General features: G+C 51.4%; 1 protein-coding gene across 2 annotated transcripts in view; it reads right to left on the bottom strand.

Annotated features, from left to right (window-relative positions):
* The window catches only part of RAB11FIP3 (RAB11 family interacting protein 3), a 73,004-nt gene that overhangs the window by 43,097 nt on the left and 10,980 nt on the right, over positions 1 to 18,927 (bottom strand). For both annotated transcript variants that reach the window (XM_058849633.1, XM_058849632.1), the window contains exon 2: positions 9,974 to 10,067. In XM_058849633.1, the coding sequence (XP_058705616.1) occupies positions 9,974 to 10,067 (94 nt within the window). The remainder of the gene's footprint in view (positions 1 to 9,973; positions 10,068 to 18,927) is intronic.

Here is an 18,927-nt window from a genome sequence, read left to right on the forward strand (position 1 = left end):
GAAACTCCTTGAGTTGCTCTACACCTGGGAGCTCACAGAGGACGAGTGGCACCTTTTAGATAAGATTGTCCCACAAGCAAAATAAAATTAAAGAGAACCCTGACTCAGGAGCTCAAATGGACCAGAGGTTGTGACAGGCAGAAAACCAGGCAGTTCCACAGGCTGGGACTGACTGGATGCCACCATCCCATCCTGAAGGCTTCAGCCTTTCAGCTCAAAGCTCCCACATGGAGAAATCAGGATAAGAGTTAAAACCAGCTCAATCCTCCCCAGCTCTGAGCTTCCAACCCTGGGCCTAGGAAATGCTCACAATGTTCTTACCTCCAAGCATGGCTGAATTTCATTATCAGAGCAATGCCTGTGTGGGTCCAGACACAGCTTCCATTAAAGGATTAAAGGAAACACTGTCAACACTTCCAGCACTTCCATCAACATGCAGGCATTAGTATTTGTCAGTCAGGTCTCACTTGCCATTTCTGCCCTCCAGCAGCAGCACCAAAACCTGACCACAGTTAATGCCAAGCCTCTCCAAAGCTGTCACTGAGCCCTGGGAAGTGGTTTGGATCAGAACCACACATCTGCCTCTGGAAAAGACGTGATGGACAGGAGAGCTGTGAGCCTGGGCAGGGACTACAGACACACCCTGCTCCAGCCTAGGCTCCAGCCTCAACCACAGAAAATCACCAATGAAAATTATTTATAAAGTTATTTAGAAAGCCTCTGATCTCAGACTTGCCCTCCAGGTCCTGACCAGAACCCAGCCTGGGTTTAGGGGAAATTGGGGACAGAGAATACATAAAAGAGGCACTAAACTACACCTGCAGGAAGAATTCTCCCCAAGGTGGTGTTCCACGGTTCTGAGCCATCTCTTGGAAGTGATGACAGTGCTGTGTGTTACAGGGAGGGTCGAGCAGCCCCTGTGCCCTCCTGCTGCTTGGCCATGGTAGAGCAGTTTGGAGTCCCAGTCCTCCAAAATCCCTTAAAATCTATGCAGAGTAAGAGGAAAATGCTCCTGAAGGCACATGTTTGAATCCCCCTCCCTGTTTCTCCCCCTAACTCCAACATTGCCAGAAAATCCCTTGGAAACAGAGCCAAACCATGTCCCACTTGTCACTGAAAGAGAGGGGAAATGCATTCTTTAAAGTGCTTTTGCTCCAGCTGGCTTCTGTATAGGAAACATCACCCAAAATAAAGCAAAATCATGGAGGGGGGTCCTGTAAAATCAAGTTTGATCCTTTTTCCAGCCATTATTTGTGCCTGACCACTCCCCTGCAGGGGAAGGAGCACAGGGAGGAATTGGATTTTCAATGCAGAGTATGAGGCTGCAGGAAGGCACCAAGGGGCTGAGAGGTGACAAACAGAATTGCTCAGGTTGGAGAAGACCTCCAAGATCATGGATTTCAAACACAGAAACAAGGTCCAAGCAAGCCACTGCCCAGTTCCTCATCGGGGGTGTTTTTATTAGAAACTGTCACATCATCTCTGCTGAGCTCTCCATAATTATTAACAACAGTAATATAATTCCTATTGCCTTGTTAGCAGAAGTCCTTCCTGTTCTAAAGAGGAATAAACTGCCCGGTGATTTACAGGAGCAGTTTGGACTATAAGAGCTTGGAAAAGAGGATCATGAAGGAGAAAGAGGTTGAGGGACACATGGAGCAGCCCAGGAGGGGGGACAACCTGTGACAGGCAGAATGGGAGTGAGATAATGTGAGCTGTGCTCAGCCAGAACACCAGAGAACTGGGAAAATTGGCTTTTTCCCATTGTATGGATGCCCACTGGAACTGTCCCAGCTGCTGCTCAGCCACCTTCACAACCAGCACTGATTTCCCAGGAAATCCACATCACACACAGCCTCTCTCTCTAGAGACAAAAGCTTTTGCCACATCAACCTGTCAGGGTGTCACAGGGGTGCCAGGTCACCCAGTGCTGTCACCAGCCCCCAGATTGTGCCAGAGCAGGGCAGGGAGGAGCAGTGATTATTATTAATTAGCAGGGAGTAATTATCCCTCTGTTAATAACTCCGGATTGACAGCATTCCTCAGGAGAAACAAGCAGACAGCTCTGCAGGGCTCTGGGCTCCACTCTCCTTCACCCAGGCTGGGGCAGGGATCTCCTGATCCCTCTCCAGGTGCTCCTGCTCAGGAGGAAGGACACATTCCCCCCCTTCCAGGGCTGATCCAAGCCTGACAATCCCTCACTCTGGACTAAATCCAGACATGAGACAGCAGAACAGGCAGGACAGAAACCGCCCTCCACACCCACGTGGAGCCACCAGCCCAGCCCAGCCTCCTCCCACGCACTCCCCAAACTGCAAAATCTCCCAAAAGCATCCCCAGCACCAGATGTGCAGGAAAACAGAACAGCCCAGAAAGGGAATCCTGCAATGGAGAAACAGAGGCAGCAGATGGAAGAAGAGAAATGTTATTTAACAGAACCTGCCTCTGGTTTCTCATCATCTCCATAGAAGAGCATGCTAGAAACTGCTCCAAAAAATCACTTGCTCCCTATTTTCATCTTCCTGGGAAAACAGGTAGTCCCTGTAGTCAGTTTTATCCTCCTTTCCCAGAAAAAAATTTGCTTTCTTTTGGGAAATTTGCTTTCTTTTTCAGGTTTGTCTTTATCAGGTTGGGTTATGTAAAAGCCACCACAGGTTTCATTCACTTCAGGACCCATGGAAGTCTCTCCACACTGGAATCAGCTTTGATTTCCAGGAGATGTGGCTACCCAGCAATTCTTTTCCCTCCTGAGGAATGCTGAACCAACAGCGATTCTTTGGGGATTTGATCCCAGCTTTAATCCCAATTTTTAACCAGAATTCCCTCGGACCAAGGATGTATTTTGGACCTGTTACACACCACAGTGGTGACTGGACACAGCCAGATTTCTCAGGCACATGCTCCAAAGCAGGAATTCATAAAAGGGGAGACACCTAAAGAAGGAATTCTCAGAGGGGCAGAGATTCCCGTGTTAATCTCCCGTTCCCTGGCCCATGGAGCCTCCACAGCAGTTTTCCAGCAGTGTTTGAGCGATTCCTCGCTGCTCTCATCCCGGAGCTGCCTACGGACACAGCTCTCCCAACACTCTCCCAAAAGTAGGTCAATGCAGTATGTCATCTGCCAGGCTGCTTTTGGGAAGCACAGCTCCCTCTCAGCCACGGAGCACCCGGAGCAGAGCAGCCTCTTCCCCCTCGTGTCACCCTTCACCCAGCTGCCACACTGAGAAATTCAATACAAACAAGTGTTTATGGAAATCAAAGGAGAAATGTAAGCTAAAAAACTGCTCTGCTGAGCCAGAAGTGCTCCCCACATCAGCATCTGAGTCCTTGCCCTCGTGTATTGTTACTAGATAGAGTCCATTTAGTGGTTGGATTCAATGATACTAAAGGACTTTTCCAACCTAAATAATTCTATGGTTGTATTATGGCAGAAATAGTGACTTAAAAGAGCTGGAGAACAGTGTGATCTGTGCTTCCAGTCCCAGCTGCTCCACAGCTCCTCTCTCCCAGTCCAGCTTCCAAGGGGAACAAAAAATTACCCCCGCTCATCCAAGCCTCCCTGCTGACACTGCCATGGGGAAGAGGTCTGCAGCCAGGATCTGCTGGATCCTGGGGGCTGCACAGCTGTAGAGAAGGTTCCACACACACACAGGAGCATTCTGGGGCTCCTGGGAGCAGATTTTTCTTCTCCAAGGACACTGGGGCTGGAGGAAAGGAGCAGCCACCTCACCCTGAGTCCTGCTCTTCCCTGGAGCAGCTGGGCTGGATTCACACCTGCTTTGTTCTCCTGCTGTTTGCATCTCCACACAGAGGATCAGCCCCTCTCAGAGGGGTCTCTGTGCCCCAACCCAACCTTCCTGTCAGGAGAGGGATGGAGACAGACCCCAGTTCCTTGTGACCACAGAGCACCCCCAAAGCAGCTCAGCTCCATCCCTCAGACTCCTAATTCCCCATTCCCTGTGAGCATGGAGTTACACAGACTCAACAGAATCCCAGAATCACTGAGTCTGGAAAGCCCTCTGAGATCACCAAGTCCAATCTGTGCCCACCTTGTCACCAGCCCAGAGCACTGAGTGCCACATCCAGGCTTTCCTTGGGCACCTCCAGGGATGGAGACTACAACACCCACCTGGGCAGCCCCTTCCAATGCCTGACCACCTTTTCCATGAGGAAATTCCTCCTGATGTCCAACCTGAACCTTCCCTGGCACAGCCTGAGACCGTTCCCTCTCCTCCTGTCCCTGTTCCCTGGGAGCAGAGCCCGATCCCCACCTGTGTCCACCCTCCTGGCAGGGAGCTGTGCAGAGCCAGAAGGGCCCCCTGAGCCTCCAGGCTGAAGAACCCCAGTAAAGCCCTCACCCATTTTTATGGGCAGGCCCAGTGGTTTCCAACACAACCCTCTAAGTGCCATTATTTCAAGGGAAAAACATCCAAATTAATTCCAAGAAAGCCTTGGCTGCTCCTGTCCCTGGCAGAAGGGGGCACAGACAAGCACGTGGACCCCAAACTTGACAAGCACAATCCTGATGCTACAATCATCCTCCTGCACCACAGAGATGAGCAGAACCCTGAGCTCCCAAGAACAGCACAGGGATTATATTTTTTTCAAGCATCCATATAAATTTTAAAGAGCCATTTAAATCTCTACTCCTTTCAGGGACAGAATTAACACTCATCTTCCTAAAGTCCTTATCCCCACTAGCAGTATGTATAGCACATCCATATGGATCTGCCAGAGCAAAGCAAGATGCAAAGGCAAAAAAAAAAAAAAAAAAAAAAGCAGAAGACATAATGAGAGCAATTTGGGTTTTATTCTCGCTCATGAATCAATCTTGATTTCCCATTCACGGCAGCCCCCATTCCCTGCACGCCAGCTGTACACAAAGAGGCATCTGTCCTACCTTCAGCCATCAAAGGAGCTGTGTCCCTGTGGATGGTGCTTTAGGCAGGGTTAGGAACAGGCAGGAGCAGCGGGAAGGTCTCCACTGCAGCAGTGCTGCACGAATCCAGGGATCAGCAGATCCCAGGGGAACGTAGGAAGTGCTCAAAGCGGTGCCAGATACTCACCGAGTTTAGTCAAACGTGCACAGGAGCTCTGCTTCCATCTGCTGAGCCTTGGGCAAGGCTTTCCTTTTAAAAAGCAAATGCCTGGAATATTCACTTGGGCCTGGCCACCCCCGCTGAGAGCTCAGGTGTCAGCAGTGGCCTGTTGCAAATCCACTGCATTTCCAGCACCCAGGTGAGGCAGAGAGTGCCGAGGATGCACACACAGCCCCGGGAAAACTACGGGATTGGGAGTGGATGGGAATGCGAGCTTTGGCTTCTGGAATTATCCCTGGGCAAGGGAAGCTTTCCTTTTGCGTAGTAAAAGCCATCTGCAATGCAGATCCTAGAGAGGATCCACACAAAGCCAACGGGGGTTACGTTACCGGGTATCCAACACCTCGGAATGCCCCGCGGAGCCAGAGGGATCCGGGGCACCAGAGCCAGCCTGGCTCGCTGGGCCCAGCCACCAGTGCTGCCCAGGGGTGGCTCAGAGTGGCACTCGGTGGCTGCTGGGCACAGTGGGCTCTGAGGTGGCATCTGAGCACTGCCACATCCAGAGGCAGCGCCCAGAGCCGGAGCAGTGGGAGCAGGGAATGTGGAACACAGCCTGCCTGTGGGGCAACTCCTCTTTTGGGATCTGCTTTTGGGAGCTGGTGTGCAGTTCCCTCCTGGCTCTAAGCCCTTAAGGTACAACACTCACATCCTTCCTATGGAGAAGAGCTGGATGTGGGCTTTCCTCTCAGGAAGCTCCCAGCTGACACTCAGCTGCCAGGAGCTCACCAACCTTTCTGGACACAGCTGCAGGAACTGTGGAAACGCCCCCTGAGATCCTCCCAGGGATGTTCCAGGGATGGGAGAGCTGCAGCCCCACAGGGGCTCATCCTGACAGCAATTCCCACTGCTGCCAGCTCCAATTAGGAACAGCGTGGTGCTCCCACACAGACAGAGCCACAGCCTGACCCCCCACCCCTGTATTTGCTATTTAGCATCCTGCCCTGCCTGCTCCAGCTTCCCAGCTCCACACTTTTCCCTCCAGCCAGCCTTTGGAAGTGCCTCTGGGGAGCTGAAGATGCTCCTCCTGCTCCAGGTCTCTTACTCAGCCCCTGGAGTATCTTTCCTTTGGCACAGTGGATTCCTGATCCGGCTCCTCCAAAGCTGGCACTGCCAGGGGTCTCCCAGATATTCCTCCCTGCAAACTGGAATTCTCTTAGAGTTTCCAGGTTTGGCTTTTGGCTCTCAAGATGGATTTTCCATCTCCCCAAATCCAAAGGGCTTTTAGTTCAAGCATTTAAAAAAGAAACAATAATAAAAAAAGAGGAGATGTGACTATTTCCATCCTCAGGCCCTCCCCTGAGCTCCTGGACACATCCATCCCTCAGTGGATGCACTGTGTGTTCTCAGTGCACAGGGCCCCTTTGTTCAGGGATCAGAAGCCAAGGCAGAAGGGCTGGATGAGGCTGGGAGCTCCAGGAATGCACCTTTCCCTGCCTGGCACCGAGGTTCCTTAAAGTGGCTGACACCTCCAGCAATCCCTCTGTGTGCAGGGGCACCTCCCAGAGCCCCTTCCCAGCAGGCTGCTCCGTGGAATACAGATGTTACAGATGTTTTAGCTCCGAGGATGAGTGTGAATGACACAACTTGGTCCTTACCCTTGTGAGCTGCAGTGTGAGCAGTGAGATTTCAGTTTGTCCTGCTGAGTGACCCCTGCAGAAAAACCAGGTGTCTGAAGCTTAAAAGGTTTTTGAAGGGAAGGAATCTGCTCATGAGGCACAGGCCTGGTTGTGTGTCTGCATCCAGCCCATCCTTCATGTTTGCCACCAGACTCCCTCTCCAGCTGTTCCTGCATCCAGGACAGAGCTGCTCCTTGGTGCAGGCACCTCAGCTTGTGATTCCAGACCCCATGCCAGGGCAGCTCCTTGCCACACAAACTGACTCCTTACTCCCAGGCTGAGTTTTCCAAGGGGCTGGGATGCAATCCCTGGTTCCTGTTTCTCCCTGAGATCCTCACTATGATGACTGTAGCAGTCACACTGGCTCCCTCCCTGTTTCCTTTCCCTTGGATCTCACTGATGGCAGCCAGATGCACCAGGTCTTTCTCTGGCTGAGAATTCTCCAGGCCTCAAAAACCACCTTTTTAAAGCATTGTACTCTCCTCCATTACTGCCTTCCCTCCATTATCAGTTTCTCGAGTTTTACAATCCAAGGCTGTAAAATTCCACTTTTCAGAGTTATTTATCCCCCCTGAAACGCTGCCAGTGCTGGACTCACGTTTCCCCTCTGCTGTGCAGACTGGCCAGTCACTCAGGCACCATTCACACAGATTTTTAAAAGCAGGCAAGCCACTCCTTGTGGAGCAGGGAAGGACAAGGGGATGCCAGCAGCCACGAGCAGGAAGGGCTGGAACACAGCAGGCCAAGGGGAGCTGAACCTGTTCCAGCAGCACCTCTGTCCCCCCAGGCCTGAGAACAGAGCTCAGCACTTCCCACAGCAGGGAAACCCTCTGGAAGCACTCTGTGCACACTGCAGGAATAAATACATCCATGAGGACCACACTTTCCCATCCAGCCTTCACTTTGGGGAGGGCAGAAGGCAGCCACGAGTGGCTAAAACCCCTCCTTAAAACCTCAAATTCAAATGCCTTTGCTCTGCCCCCTCCCAGTCAGCATTACCTGGCCAGACAGGGAGCAGAGCTGGCCCATGGCAGTGGAGAGGTGGCTGTGGGCTCTGTGTGAGGGCTTCAGTGGTTCTTGCTCCACGCTGGAGGCAGAGCAGGTACCAGGAGCCCTGGATCTGCCTGTTCCTCAGGCAGTGGGACAGGACTGGGAGCTCACATCCTGCATGTAAAGGCCAAGTGGACACGAAAGCACTTGTGAGAAATGCAGCTGACAGAGGAAATTTGGCTGGGCTTGTAACTGCACCCTCAGCTTGCCAAGGTGGAGGCAAATCCCAGCTGCTCTCCTAAGGGAATTCTCCAGAGAGGGGGAGAGAAGAGTGGGACATCCTCAGAAATCAACCCTGCATTAACACAGACACCAAAAGGTCCAAGCTGACACCAGTTCTCACTTCTATAACTGACCCAAGAACTACAGAGCACCAAGAAATCCAGCAGAGCATTCCTTAGCTAAAAATAGGCCCAGCCAATTAACAAACCTTGTTAAAAGGGACACCCAGCAGCAGCATGGCCTCTGCTTTGGTTACAAAGGGATGATCAATATTGACTGTCTCAAGAGCAGCAGCAAATCCTTCAGATTGCTTCAGTGTGAGCAATGCTCAGCTGTGAGACACAAAGAACCTCCTCTGCTCCCTGCCCTGGCCTTCTTTTATAACCATTTAATGCCATGTGTTGAGAGCTCAGCCCTTCCTAACCACTGTAATAAACACATATCAATCTCTTTCAAATTTAATAAATAGAGACCCTAAAAGCTTTGCCTGGATCTGCTTTTCCCATTCAATTAATAGAACACAACACCAAAGTGATGAATTATTGAGGAGAAACACGAGCCTGGGCTTTCACAAACACTCTACTCCAATGGCAATTTATTACAAATTAATAGTGTGCTGCAGTTCCTCCTGCTTCTTGACAGCTGGGAATTGGTCAGGCTACACCAGGAAACTTGGGAGCTGCCATAAAACCCTGCAGTCCTGAGCTCAAATAATCCTGAAGTGGTTTTGGATTGGAAGGGAACTCAAAGCTCATCCCATTCCAACCCCAACACCTTCCACTATCCCAGGCTGCTCCAAGCCCTGTCCAGCCTGGCCTTGGACACTTCCAGGGCTCCAGGGGCAGCCACAGCTTCTCTGGGCACCCTGTGCCAGGGCCTCACCTCCTCTGCAGTAAATGAATAAATAAAGTGGGGGTGGAACTGGGGAGAAGGAGGAGGAATGGACAACTGACAGAAGAACAGGAGAAATCCTTGTTTGGAGGGGGTTTTACCCCTGGAACAGCAGTCTGTGTGGGAAGGATGGTTCCTTCCCATCCTTGCAGCACACTCCATGTACAGGGCTGGCAGCAGGGGCACACTGAGCAGGGCTGAAATCCCAGATAAGCATCTCTGAGCAAAGCTGACTATTGTGCAAGGATGGTAATTCCCATTTGCACATTGAGAACTCCAGCTGCTCAGCAGGGAGCTTCCCAGATTTCTCACACCCTGCCCATAACAACATGCCTGGCCCAAAATGACGCTCTGAGACAAATCCCAAACTGAAGAAACAACACCTTTCCTGCAGCAAAGGGGCTCCAGTGGCAACTTCACATTTCACCAAGCTACTGCTCTGCAAGCACTTGCAAGAAACCCTCAGGAGCCATGTGGGTATTGGCACTGGCCTGCTTGAAGATCATCCTGACTCCAGCCAGGGAGTTCAGAGTTCTGGTTTAAGACTTTGTTTAAGTTTTAAGGTTTAAGGTGCTGCTTGCTAAAAACCATCTGAGCACATTGATCCTCCAAACAGCTGGAGTGAAGTTTATAAATGCATTGGTAAATTCATCAAAAATGAATTTATGGCAATTTCCATTCCAGTGGAAGGTGTCCCTTCCCATGGCAGGGGTGGTTTGAGATGAGTGTTAAGGCCCCCTCCAACCCAAACCATTCCATGATCTGTGCTTCCAGTGTTTGGAAGATGTTACAGCCAGCAGCATGGCAACAACCCCCCAGAAACACAGGTGAGAGACACCAAACCAGAAGGGATTTCCCACTGATGTTCCTTTGTAGGAACAACAAAACATGGAACCACTACCATGACTGCTGTACCACCTTTTTCAACTCTTATTAAATGCCCCCAACCTCTCTCCCTTCCCCTCTACCCAGCACAGAGCAGTAACTCTCAGAAAACCAAACCCAGATGGTTTTTCCCCAAGCAGCTTCTCAGCTCAGCCGTGTTGTTAAATTTGGCCTGTTCCCATCCTCACTCATAGCACAGCAGGAAACTCACCTCCATTTCTGATGGCTCTGATCCCTCGATGGAAATCTTCAAAGCTGATAACTCCCAATCCACTGGGATCCAGGTATTTTGTTAGGTCCTTTACCTGCAACCAAAAAAAAAGTGGTGTTACCTATGTTTTTGTGCAGGAAACAGCATCTTCCAACACATAAACACATTGTAACCAGCTTTTTCCTCTTTATCAGAAAGACTTGAGCAAATAACAGTGAATTTTTTGAGCTGACCCCAAACTGTGGCTGTCCTCCTTAAAGGGAGCACAAGTAATCAGTACAAGGGGGTTAATTAGGACTTGGATGGTGTTGAAACTATTGCTTAGCCTTGAAGCAGCATTTTGGGCAGTGTCTCCTGTAACATGGGCCTGCCTTGCCAGGGATTTGTTTATTTTTATGGGTTTTAAAGAGGTCCTGTCTTAATTGGGAAACTCAGTAATAGGCTGCCTGGTAGGAGGGCCCAATTAAGGGGATTCGGTGATAATGAACTGCTCCATGTTACAAATTTAGGCCGTATAATTGAAACATTTTCCCAATTAGACAATGCCTGAGGGGGAGGGGATCATGTCAGCTGGTGAGGGCTGGGATGGGGGTGCTGGAGCACACATGTGGAGCAAGGGGCACTCTGAGACCTGCTGAGGATGCTCTGGGAACCTCAGAGAGAACAGGCAAAGGGCAAAACCACAGGGCCCAAAGTGCCTCAAAAAGGTGCATTTGGTTCCTTCCTTCCAGTTTGCCCTGAGCAGAAAATCCTTTACACCAGATGCTTCTCAAGCTCAGACAACCAGACATTTATCCCTTGTTTTAAGAGCTTTTGAGGCACTTTTGTCTATTTTTGCACCACATCCCTCAGCTGAGGAACAATCCCAGGAGGAAGCTGGTGAGGTGAGAGAGGGATTGCACGGGGAGCTCCGTAATCCCAATCTGCCCTCACCCTGCCACACTCATCTTCCTCTTCCTCTTCCTGATGCACAGGAGGGAGTCTCCAGGGCTGGATTTGTGCAGCTCTCATGAGCACAACCTTTTGTCTCACTGGGGTTTCAGTTTGCTCTTGGGGTGGGAGCTGGTAAATCACCAAACCTCTCCTTTCACGGAAGGAAACCTCAGGTCTCAAAGGAGACTCAGCCCCCAGCGCAGCCGTGGAGCTCAGAGCTGCCCTGCTCACCCTGCAGCACCACTGGGGGGTTGGTTTGAGTTCTTTTGGGTTTTCTGAAAGTCAGGTATGTGTTTTTATAGGAAAATCACATCTACAGCAAACTTAGAGCTGTTCACCCATGTGTCCATGTGCTTTGGTCATCCCAAATTCCCACAGGAGCAGCAAGAATTCCACTGGCATGGAGGAACCCACAGGGCTGAGGCCATAAAATCATGGAATCACAGAATATCCTGAGTGGGAAGGGACCCACAGGGATCATCCAGTCCAAACCCTGGCACAGACACCCCAACAACCCCACCCTGGGCATCCCTGGCAGCTCTGTCCAAACGCTCCTGGAGCTCTGGCAGCCTCTGTGCCCATTCCCTGGGGAGCCTGGGCAGTGCCAGCACCTCTGGGGGAAGAACCCTTCCCTGATCTGCAGCTGCCCCTGCCCTGACCCAGCTCCAGCCACTCTCTCAGGTCCTGTCACTGAATTCCAGGCTGAGCCTCTGGAGGAAACCCAAATCCCCCAGGGCACAGCCCTGCCCACCTGCCAGCTGACTCCAGCTCAAGCTGAACATCAGGAGGAATTTCTTCCCAGAAAGGGTGGTCAGGCATAGGCGGGGGCTGCCCAGAGAGGTTTGGAGTCCCCATTCCTGCAGGTGTCCAAGGAAAGCCTGCAAGTGGCACTCAGAGCTCTGGGCAGGGATGGGTTTCAGGTTGGACTCCATCTCAGAGCTCTTTTCCAAGCTAACCTGAGATTCTGTGAATGGGAGAAGACAACACAAGCACCTTCTCCAGTTTTCTAGAGCACATTTTTTGGCAGACAGACCTCCTAAACTCACATGGCACTCATCATCTTGGGTGAGTCAGGTTTCTTGTATGTTAAACAAAGGTATTTTAGACTAATAAAAACAACTCGTAGGAATGTGTCGGTTCCAGTTAATGCATCTGGCAGCTGCCTGGAGTTCAAAAGCTGACGCTTAATTTGTTATCTGTGTACAGAGATAACAGAAAGGCAAGTGACATTTAATCAGACTTGATAAGCCTATAAGGGATTAGAATGACACACTCTAAATTACAGTTTCTGTGGTTTTCAGCTTCTCAGGACCACAGAGGGTTTCAGAGCCTTGTGCCCACGCCACAGCAGGGCACCTCACCCACCCCAGTGCTCAGGCAGGACAGACAGGGCAGCCAGGGAAGTATCTGCTTGATGCAAAAGAGCCCCTTATCTATTTAAATTGGGCTGTGGGCACGGAGAAAAGAGGGGAAATGGTTCTAAAAACCTCCCAACCCAGACATTATGGATGCAAACAACAGAAGCCACACAGTGAAGTTCGAGCCCTTGGCAGTGTCTGTGCTGGTCCAAACCTGCCTGTATTTGATGTTCAGGCTTAAAATCACCATCACCAGTTGAGACACTACACCAGGCTGAGTATGAGTGGCTGCTGATGCTCAGAAGAACCCACAGTACAGAGAACAAAAATATTTGCTGCTCCTGCCTGATCCCCACACCCCCTGGGGGGCTCCTCTCACCAAACATCCACTCCAGCAATGGAGCTGGAGCCCCTCTGCTCTGGAGCCAGGCTGGGAGAGCTGGGGGTGCTCACCTGGAGAGGAGAAGGCTCCAGGGACACCTCAGAGCCCTTCCAGGGCCTAAAGGGGCTCCAGGAGAGCTGCAGAGGGACCTGGGACAAGGGATGGAGGGACAGGACACAGGGAATGGCTTCCCACTGCCAGAGGGCAGGGATGGATGGGATATTGGGAAGGAATTGTTCCCTGGGAGGGTGGGCAGGCCCTGGCACAGGGTGCCCAGAGAAGCTGTGGCTGCCCCTGGATCCCTGGAAGTGTCCAAGGCCAGGCTGGATGGGGCTTGGAGCAGCCTGGGATAGTTTTCCTCAATTCTTCATTTTGATGACTGGGCTAAACCCTGTACCTTATCAGGGCAGTTGGGAAAACCACCAGCATTGTGGCTTAAACTGCTTTAGATCCATCCAGTAAATGTGAGCAGTTCTGAAGTCACAGATTTGAGGGTTTTAGCTGGAGCCTGAGCACAGCAGCTCCCACCACACTCCCACTGGCACAGCACCAAACAGGAACACTCCACCAAACCGAACACCAAGCCTAACCCACGAGATTGAAGCCACAGTCCTGCTTTTGGCCAGCAAGAAATACTTAAAATAAAGGTTTTGCTTCCTGTATGTGTCTGTGGCTGGTTACAAACCCTCCTTGGAGCTCGAGCAGCTGAAACACAGAGCATTAAAGAGTGAAAGAGGATGACGTGGTTTAAGTAGCTGACTTAAATCCCGGTGGAAAGTGAGAGGTTTAAACAGCTTGAAGGCAGGCAGGCTGCCTGGAGCTGAGCACAGCCACAGGGTGACATGTGCCAAGGGGGTTCTGGTCACCCCTGTGCCAGGGACACGGCCCAGACCAAGGGATTCCTCCTGGAAAAGGACATGGAGCAGATGGGGACGAGGAGGGGAGGTCACTTGGCACCTCAACAACACAAGAACTCCCTGCAGCATCTCCACTCCCACATCCCCTGTGTCTCTGCACACTCCAGGGTGTTTCACCTTCCAAAACTCAATGATTTTGCTGCCAACGATGCCCCTGCTCCAGAAGCCCTGAGAGCCCCACACTGTGATGCCATGGGGGCTCCTCACAGCACAAAAGGAGTTTCCTTGCTTTGATGCACTGAACTCAGCAAATGACCCCGAGCCTCCAACAGTGACAGCTCCAAATTCCCATTCACACACAAAGGTTTGGCAGCCCTGCAGTGGAAGTTTCCCACGGAGGTGAAGAATTCCCCAGCTGTGAATTCCCTGTTTAGCAGGTTGGAGGAAAAGGAAAAGGAAGCTCTAGGCCTCTCCTCCTTATCTTTATAGATGCTCTGTGTCTCCACCACAAAGCAGATGGATTCAGCAGGAGAAAATATCCACTGTGCTTGTTTTAGGCGTGATCCCTGAAGGAATTCAGGGCTGTGCTGGGCAGCCAACACCCCCTGCGACCCCTGAGCCTGCCTGCAGTTTTCCCCCATATTCTGCCAGAGATCAGGGCTGAAGCAGCTTCCAAAAACACATTCTTTGCAGGGTGGGAGATTTCTAGTGGCCACAGCAGCCAGGCACCCCCCAAGAAGAGCTGGTGGAGCTCAGATCATCAAATCATGTGGGATCTCACAGGGATGGTGCTTCCATGTCCTGCCCTGGGAATAAAATCAGCTCTCAGTGATGCTTTAATCTACAGAGTCTGGAAGGAAATCCAAAGGAGGCAAAGAGCAGGAATGAGATGAGGGAAGGAGGGAAGGGAGGGATCCTGGGTGTCCTGCTTGGCTGAGAAGAACATGAAAATCCAAGTACTTCTCATATAACTTTAATTACTGTCCCCTGACTGCCAGAAGCTCAGATCTGCTCTGAACACCCCGTATCTTTGGAAAGAAACAGGATTGTGAGAAATCCCTGAGCTCATGCAGAGAGAAGGATGAGCACTGCACTGGCAGAAGTGGCAAATTGAGGGATTTTTAGCAATACAAAGTGCAGGGAGAGCTCACAGCAGCTGCTCTCCTCTCTGCCTAGCCAGGTGTGTGGCCTGGAGTGGCACACAGGAATTCATCTGAGTGAGAACACACCGTATAAAACCTCTCATGGTTACACAAAGGTGAATGCAACACCTGCACCCTCTGTGTTTAACACAAGGGAATGAGCCAAAGCACTCATTTGTCCCTAAAAACCCACCTTGCCTCTGAGGGCTAAACCAATCCTTCCAAAGAAAAATGTGTAATATTTTTAAATACCGATGACAGAAGTCAGAATATCCTTTTTTCACCTTTGGGAAATGTGCTGGAAGTGCTGAAGCTCCTGCAGCCAAACCAAAGGGGCCATGCCAAAGACACAGCTGTCCCCATACAGCTCTCTTTAGATCCCACACTCCCTAAATCCATGGGTTGCAGTGGGATCAGCTGGAATGAACTGATCCCTGCTAACGCAGCGTTTGTCTGGGGTAAGACCACATCCATCCCCCCGTGCTGGGTGCTGAGAGAGCATTCCCAGCTGGACAATGTGAGCACAGCTTCACGCTGCTGCTGGGCTGGGAAGCACAGCTGCACTGCTCCCAAAGCCAGGAACATCCTTCCCAGCACTTCACTTCTGTGGCTTCATCACCATCAGCAGCCAGGCCGAGGGGGAGGCCCAGAACTCGGGATCACTCGGCTCCAGCCGTGTTTATAGGATCCGACTCCCTTGCTGAAGGAGCTGGCACTCCACAAAGCACTCAGAACCTCAAAGCAGGTTTCTATTCTGCTGCAATTACACCTAATTAAGTAACCTTTAAAACACCCCCGAGGGGCAGATCTCATTACAGGGAGCAGCCCTGGCCAATTGTGAGTAAGCAGTGCAAGAACTGCATTATTTATCTCACAAGTGGCAGTGCTGACCCAGGGCTGCTGCCAGGATTTTGCTTTCCCAGCTTTTCCCAAAGCTCCAGGAGGAGCTCTGCAGGCAGATCAGGCCTGCACAGATCTCTACTTAAAGGTCTACCATAAACAACTCTGGTGAAGATGTTTTCTCTAACATCCCTCTCTGATCTTGCCCAGAGATCAGCTCATCCCTCCCATCCCTTCATCCCGGGGCTCCAGCACTGCAGGGCCTCTGGTACCAGCCTGGTACTTGAAACCAAGGAGCCCAACACCTTCCTGAGAAGGAGACAAAGGAAGCCTCAGCCTGGTTTGTTCTCATCTTTGCCTGCCACAGAAGAATTAATCAAAGCTACTATTTAAGGTAGAAAGGGAATAAACCTCCTGTATTTAGGAGGAATAAAGAGGAATAGTTATTGTAAGGATAAGCCTGGAATGAGAGAGAGAGATCACCCCCAAACCAAGACAGAGAAGGAAAAAAGTGAGCAGGTTCCCAAGGGGAGGACAGACCCTCTTCCCAGATCCTTGCCATTGAATGCACCCACTTGCATAACAAATCCTCCTTTTCCCATTAATCCAAGAGAAAAGCTTCTCAGCCTGCCCCAGTTTTTGCTGTCACCTCCTTGGGGCAGTTTCTCCCCCAGTCTTGCCCCCCTCGACTCTGGCCCCAAAGCCTCTCCCAGGGTTACTGGGCTCCTTCTGCAGGAAATGCCAGAGTGGAGAGATGCAAATACAGAATGGACAGAAGAGAATTCCCTCCCCACCTGTTTTCCCCTTTTTGGAAGGGGAAGGAAGAGATCTCTGAGCCAATTGCGAGCCAAGACCCAGCCCAAAGCCGGTGCTGAGGACCAGATCCCCTCCTCCAGAGCCTGCTGAGGAAAAGACTTTCCTTCAAACACTCAAAATTCACCAGGAAGCAGAAAAAAAAAAAACCAACCCAGAATATGTTTTAAAGAGCTGGCAGCCAAAAAAGCCTGAGGATCCACATCCTTCCTGCCCATGCCCACACAAAACCAGGACAAATGGAACCAGCCAGGCCCCCGGTGCAGAGCATGGAGCTGAACTGCAGGAGATCTCCACCACCGCTCACATCCACAATTTTGGGGTATTTTACCTGCTGGTAGAAATTCCTCTGGTCTGTACAGGACTTTTGGACTGACCCCAGCAGCTCCAAGGATATCTGGAGGCAGGAACACCTCTGTGCTCACCAGGGCTTCGGGAGCCTCAATTTGTGGTATTTAAGTATGTTCTCAAATGCCAAGTGTGACATTTCCAAATTACCCCTCAATTGTTGCCACTGAAGCATAAAAACATATTTAAACAAACAACTTCAAGGATGGTTTGGAAGCATTAACAGGAATATAAGTTACACTGGGATGGCTTTAATCCAAATTTAATTGTTTGTCTCAAGTGTTCCAGGTTTCCTGTCGATCCCTAAGTGCTCAAAGGCTTCAGCAGCCACCATGCTCTACTCTAAACATTTATTTGTTTAATGAACTTGAAGAGGGTTCTTCCTCCACCCTCCAAGCCTTTGTTTGTCTGATGACAAGGGAAACCTGTTCTCACCCTTCCAAACAGGGCTCAGGGGCAGGAGGCCGGGATAAATCAAGAAAGAAAAATATTTAGTGCCTGGATGCTGCTCAGATAAAACACACACCTCGGTGGAGGCTGGAGCCACCCTGGGGAAGAGCCAAGTGCCACCACAGAGCCACCTGGTTGGGTCCTGCAGGACAGGACATGGAACCTCCCCAGGGTTTGGAGCAGATCTGAAGCAAAAAAAAAAGCAACACAATAAAACACACCAGGAGGTCACATACCAAGGATTAGGCATTTTAAGATGCTGAATGTTTTTCCTGCTGTGGCTTGGTACAGAGGGCCCTGCAGCAAACCCAGGTGTTTCTGTGATGGGGCTGTTTGGTTAGAGAGGCTGGCCTGGTTCAGAAATCCAGGACTGTGGTGTTTGTTTCCCTGTGCTCCCCTCCAGGGTGGAAAGCAGCACAAAACTTCCATGGCACATCCCAGATGAAATCCTTTCACTGGCTTGGCACACTCACCCTCCCCAAAGCACAATGCACGGGCTGTAACTCATAGCACAGGATTATTGTCACAGAATCCCACAATGGTTTGGGAGGGAAGGGACCTTAAAGCCCATCCCATTCCACTCCTGCCATGGGCAGGGACACCTCCCACTATCCCAGACTGCTCCAAACCCCATCCAGCCTGGCCTTGGACACTTCCAGTGATCCAGGGGCAGCCACAGCTTCTCTGGGCACCCTGGGCCAGGGCCTGCCCACCCTCACAGCCAGGAATTCCTTCCCAATATCCCATCCATCCCTGCCCTCTGGCAGTGGAAGCCATTCCCTGTGTCCTGTCCCTCCATCCCTTGTCCCAAGTCCCTCTGCAGCTCTCCTGGAGCCCCTTTAGGCCCTGGAAGAGGCTCTGAGGTGTCCCTGGAGCCTTCTCCTCTCCAGGTGAGCACCCCCAGCTCTCCCAGCCTGGCTCCAGAGGGGCTCCAGCCCTTGGGGCATCTCCATGCCCTCCTCTGGATCCTCTCCAGCAGCTCCACGTCCTTCTGACGCTGGGGGCAGAGAGCTGCACCTCTCAGCTTGTAAATGCTGGGAATCTGGTGGGCACAAGGTGCCTCTGGGGCAGCACAGGTGAAGCTGAACATGAGCAGCTGAACAGGAGAGAAGGAACCTCCCTGGCCCAGCCCCGCTGCACTGGCCACCCTGGCAAAACTGAGCTTTCTGTGACACAAATGAACCTGAATGAGAGACCAGCAAAGCACAAAGACTTATTTCTTTTTTAGAGCTGCTTCAAGTTATTCCCCTCCTTTTGGCACCCCTTCAGGCAGCTCCAGAAAGGGCTGTTTGTGTGATGGACACAGAGCAGACGTGCAGAGGGGGGAAAAAGAGCTGAGAAGGGATCAAAGGCTCAGAGGTAGATTCCTGGAGCAAGGGGGAAGAGGTTGAGATGCCATGCATAGTTTGGGAAGCCCAGGACCCCAGGGATTGTAAGCACTGGCCATGAGGGTATCACCACACCAATGAAACAGCCCCATGGCAACAGCAACGCTCCTCAGCACCTCCTCCAAGCAGGGGAGCAGCAAGAGAGGCCTGGAATCTTCTCCATGGCTTTGCAGGTGTCTGCCAGGCTGGCAGCCACATCCCTGCCCTGCACAGGGCACCCATCTCGGTGTTCTGGGCTGTCAGGTGGTGCCTCCTTCAGCCACCCCACGGTGCCAGAATGAGATGGATGCTCCACACAGCCTGGAGATGCAGCTCAGAGTACAAGAGAATTCCCTGCTGCACACCAAGAACCCTCCTGCTCCAAACCAAGGTCTCCAGAATGCTCCTATTCCACACCAAGACCTCCAGCACTCCCCTGTTCAAAACCAGAGCTTCCAAAATTC

Source organism: Poecile atricapillus, chromosome 14 (genome assembly GCF_030490865.1).
Source record: "Poecile atricapillus isolate bPoeAtr1 chromosome 14, bPoeAtr1.hap1, whole genome shotgun sequence".
NCBI classification, from domain to species: Eukaryota; Metazoa; Chordata; class Aves; order Passeriformes; family Paridae; genus Poecile; species Poecile atricapillus.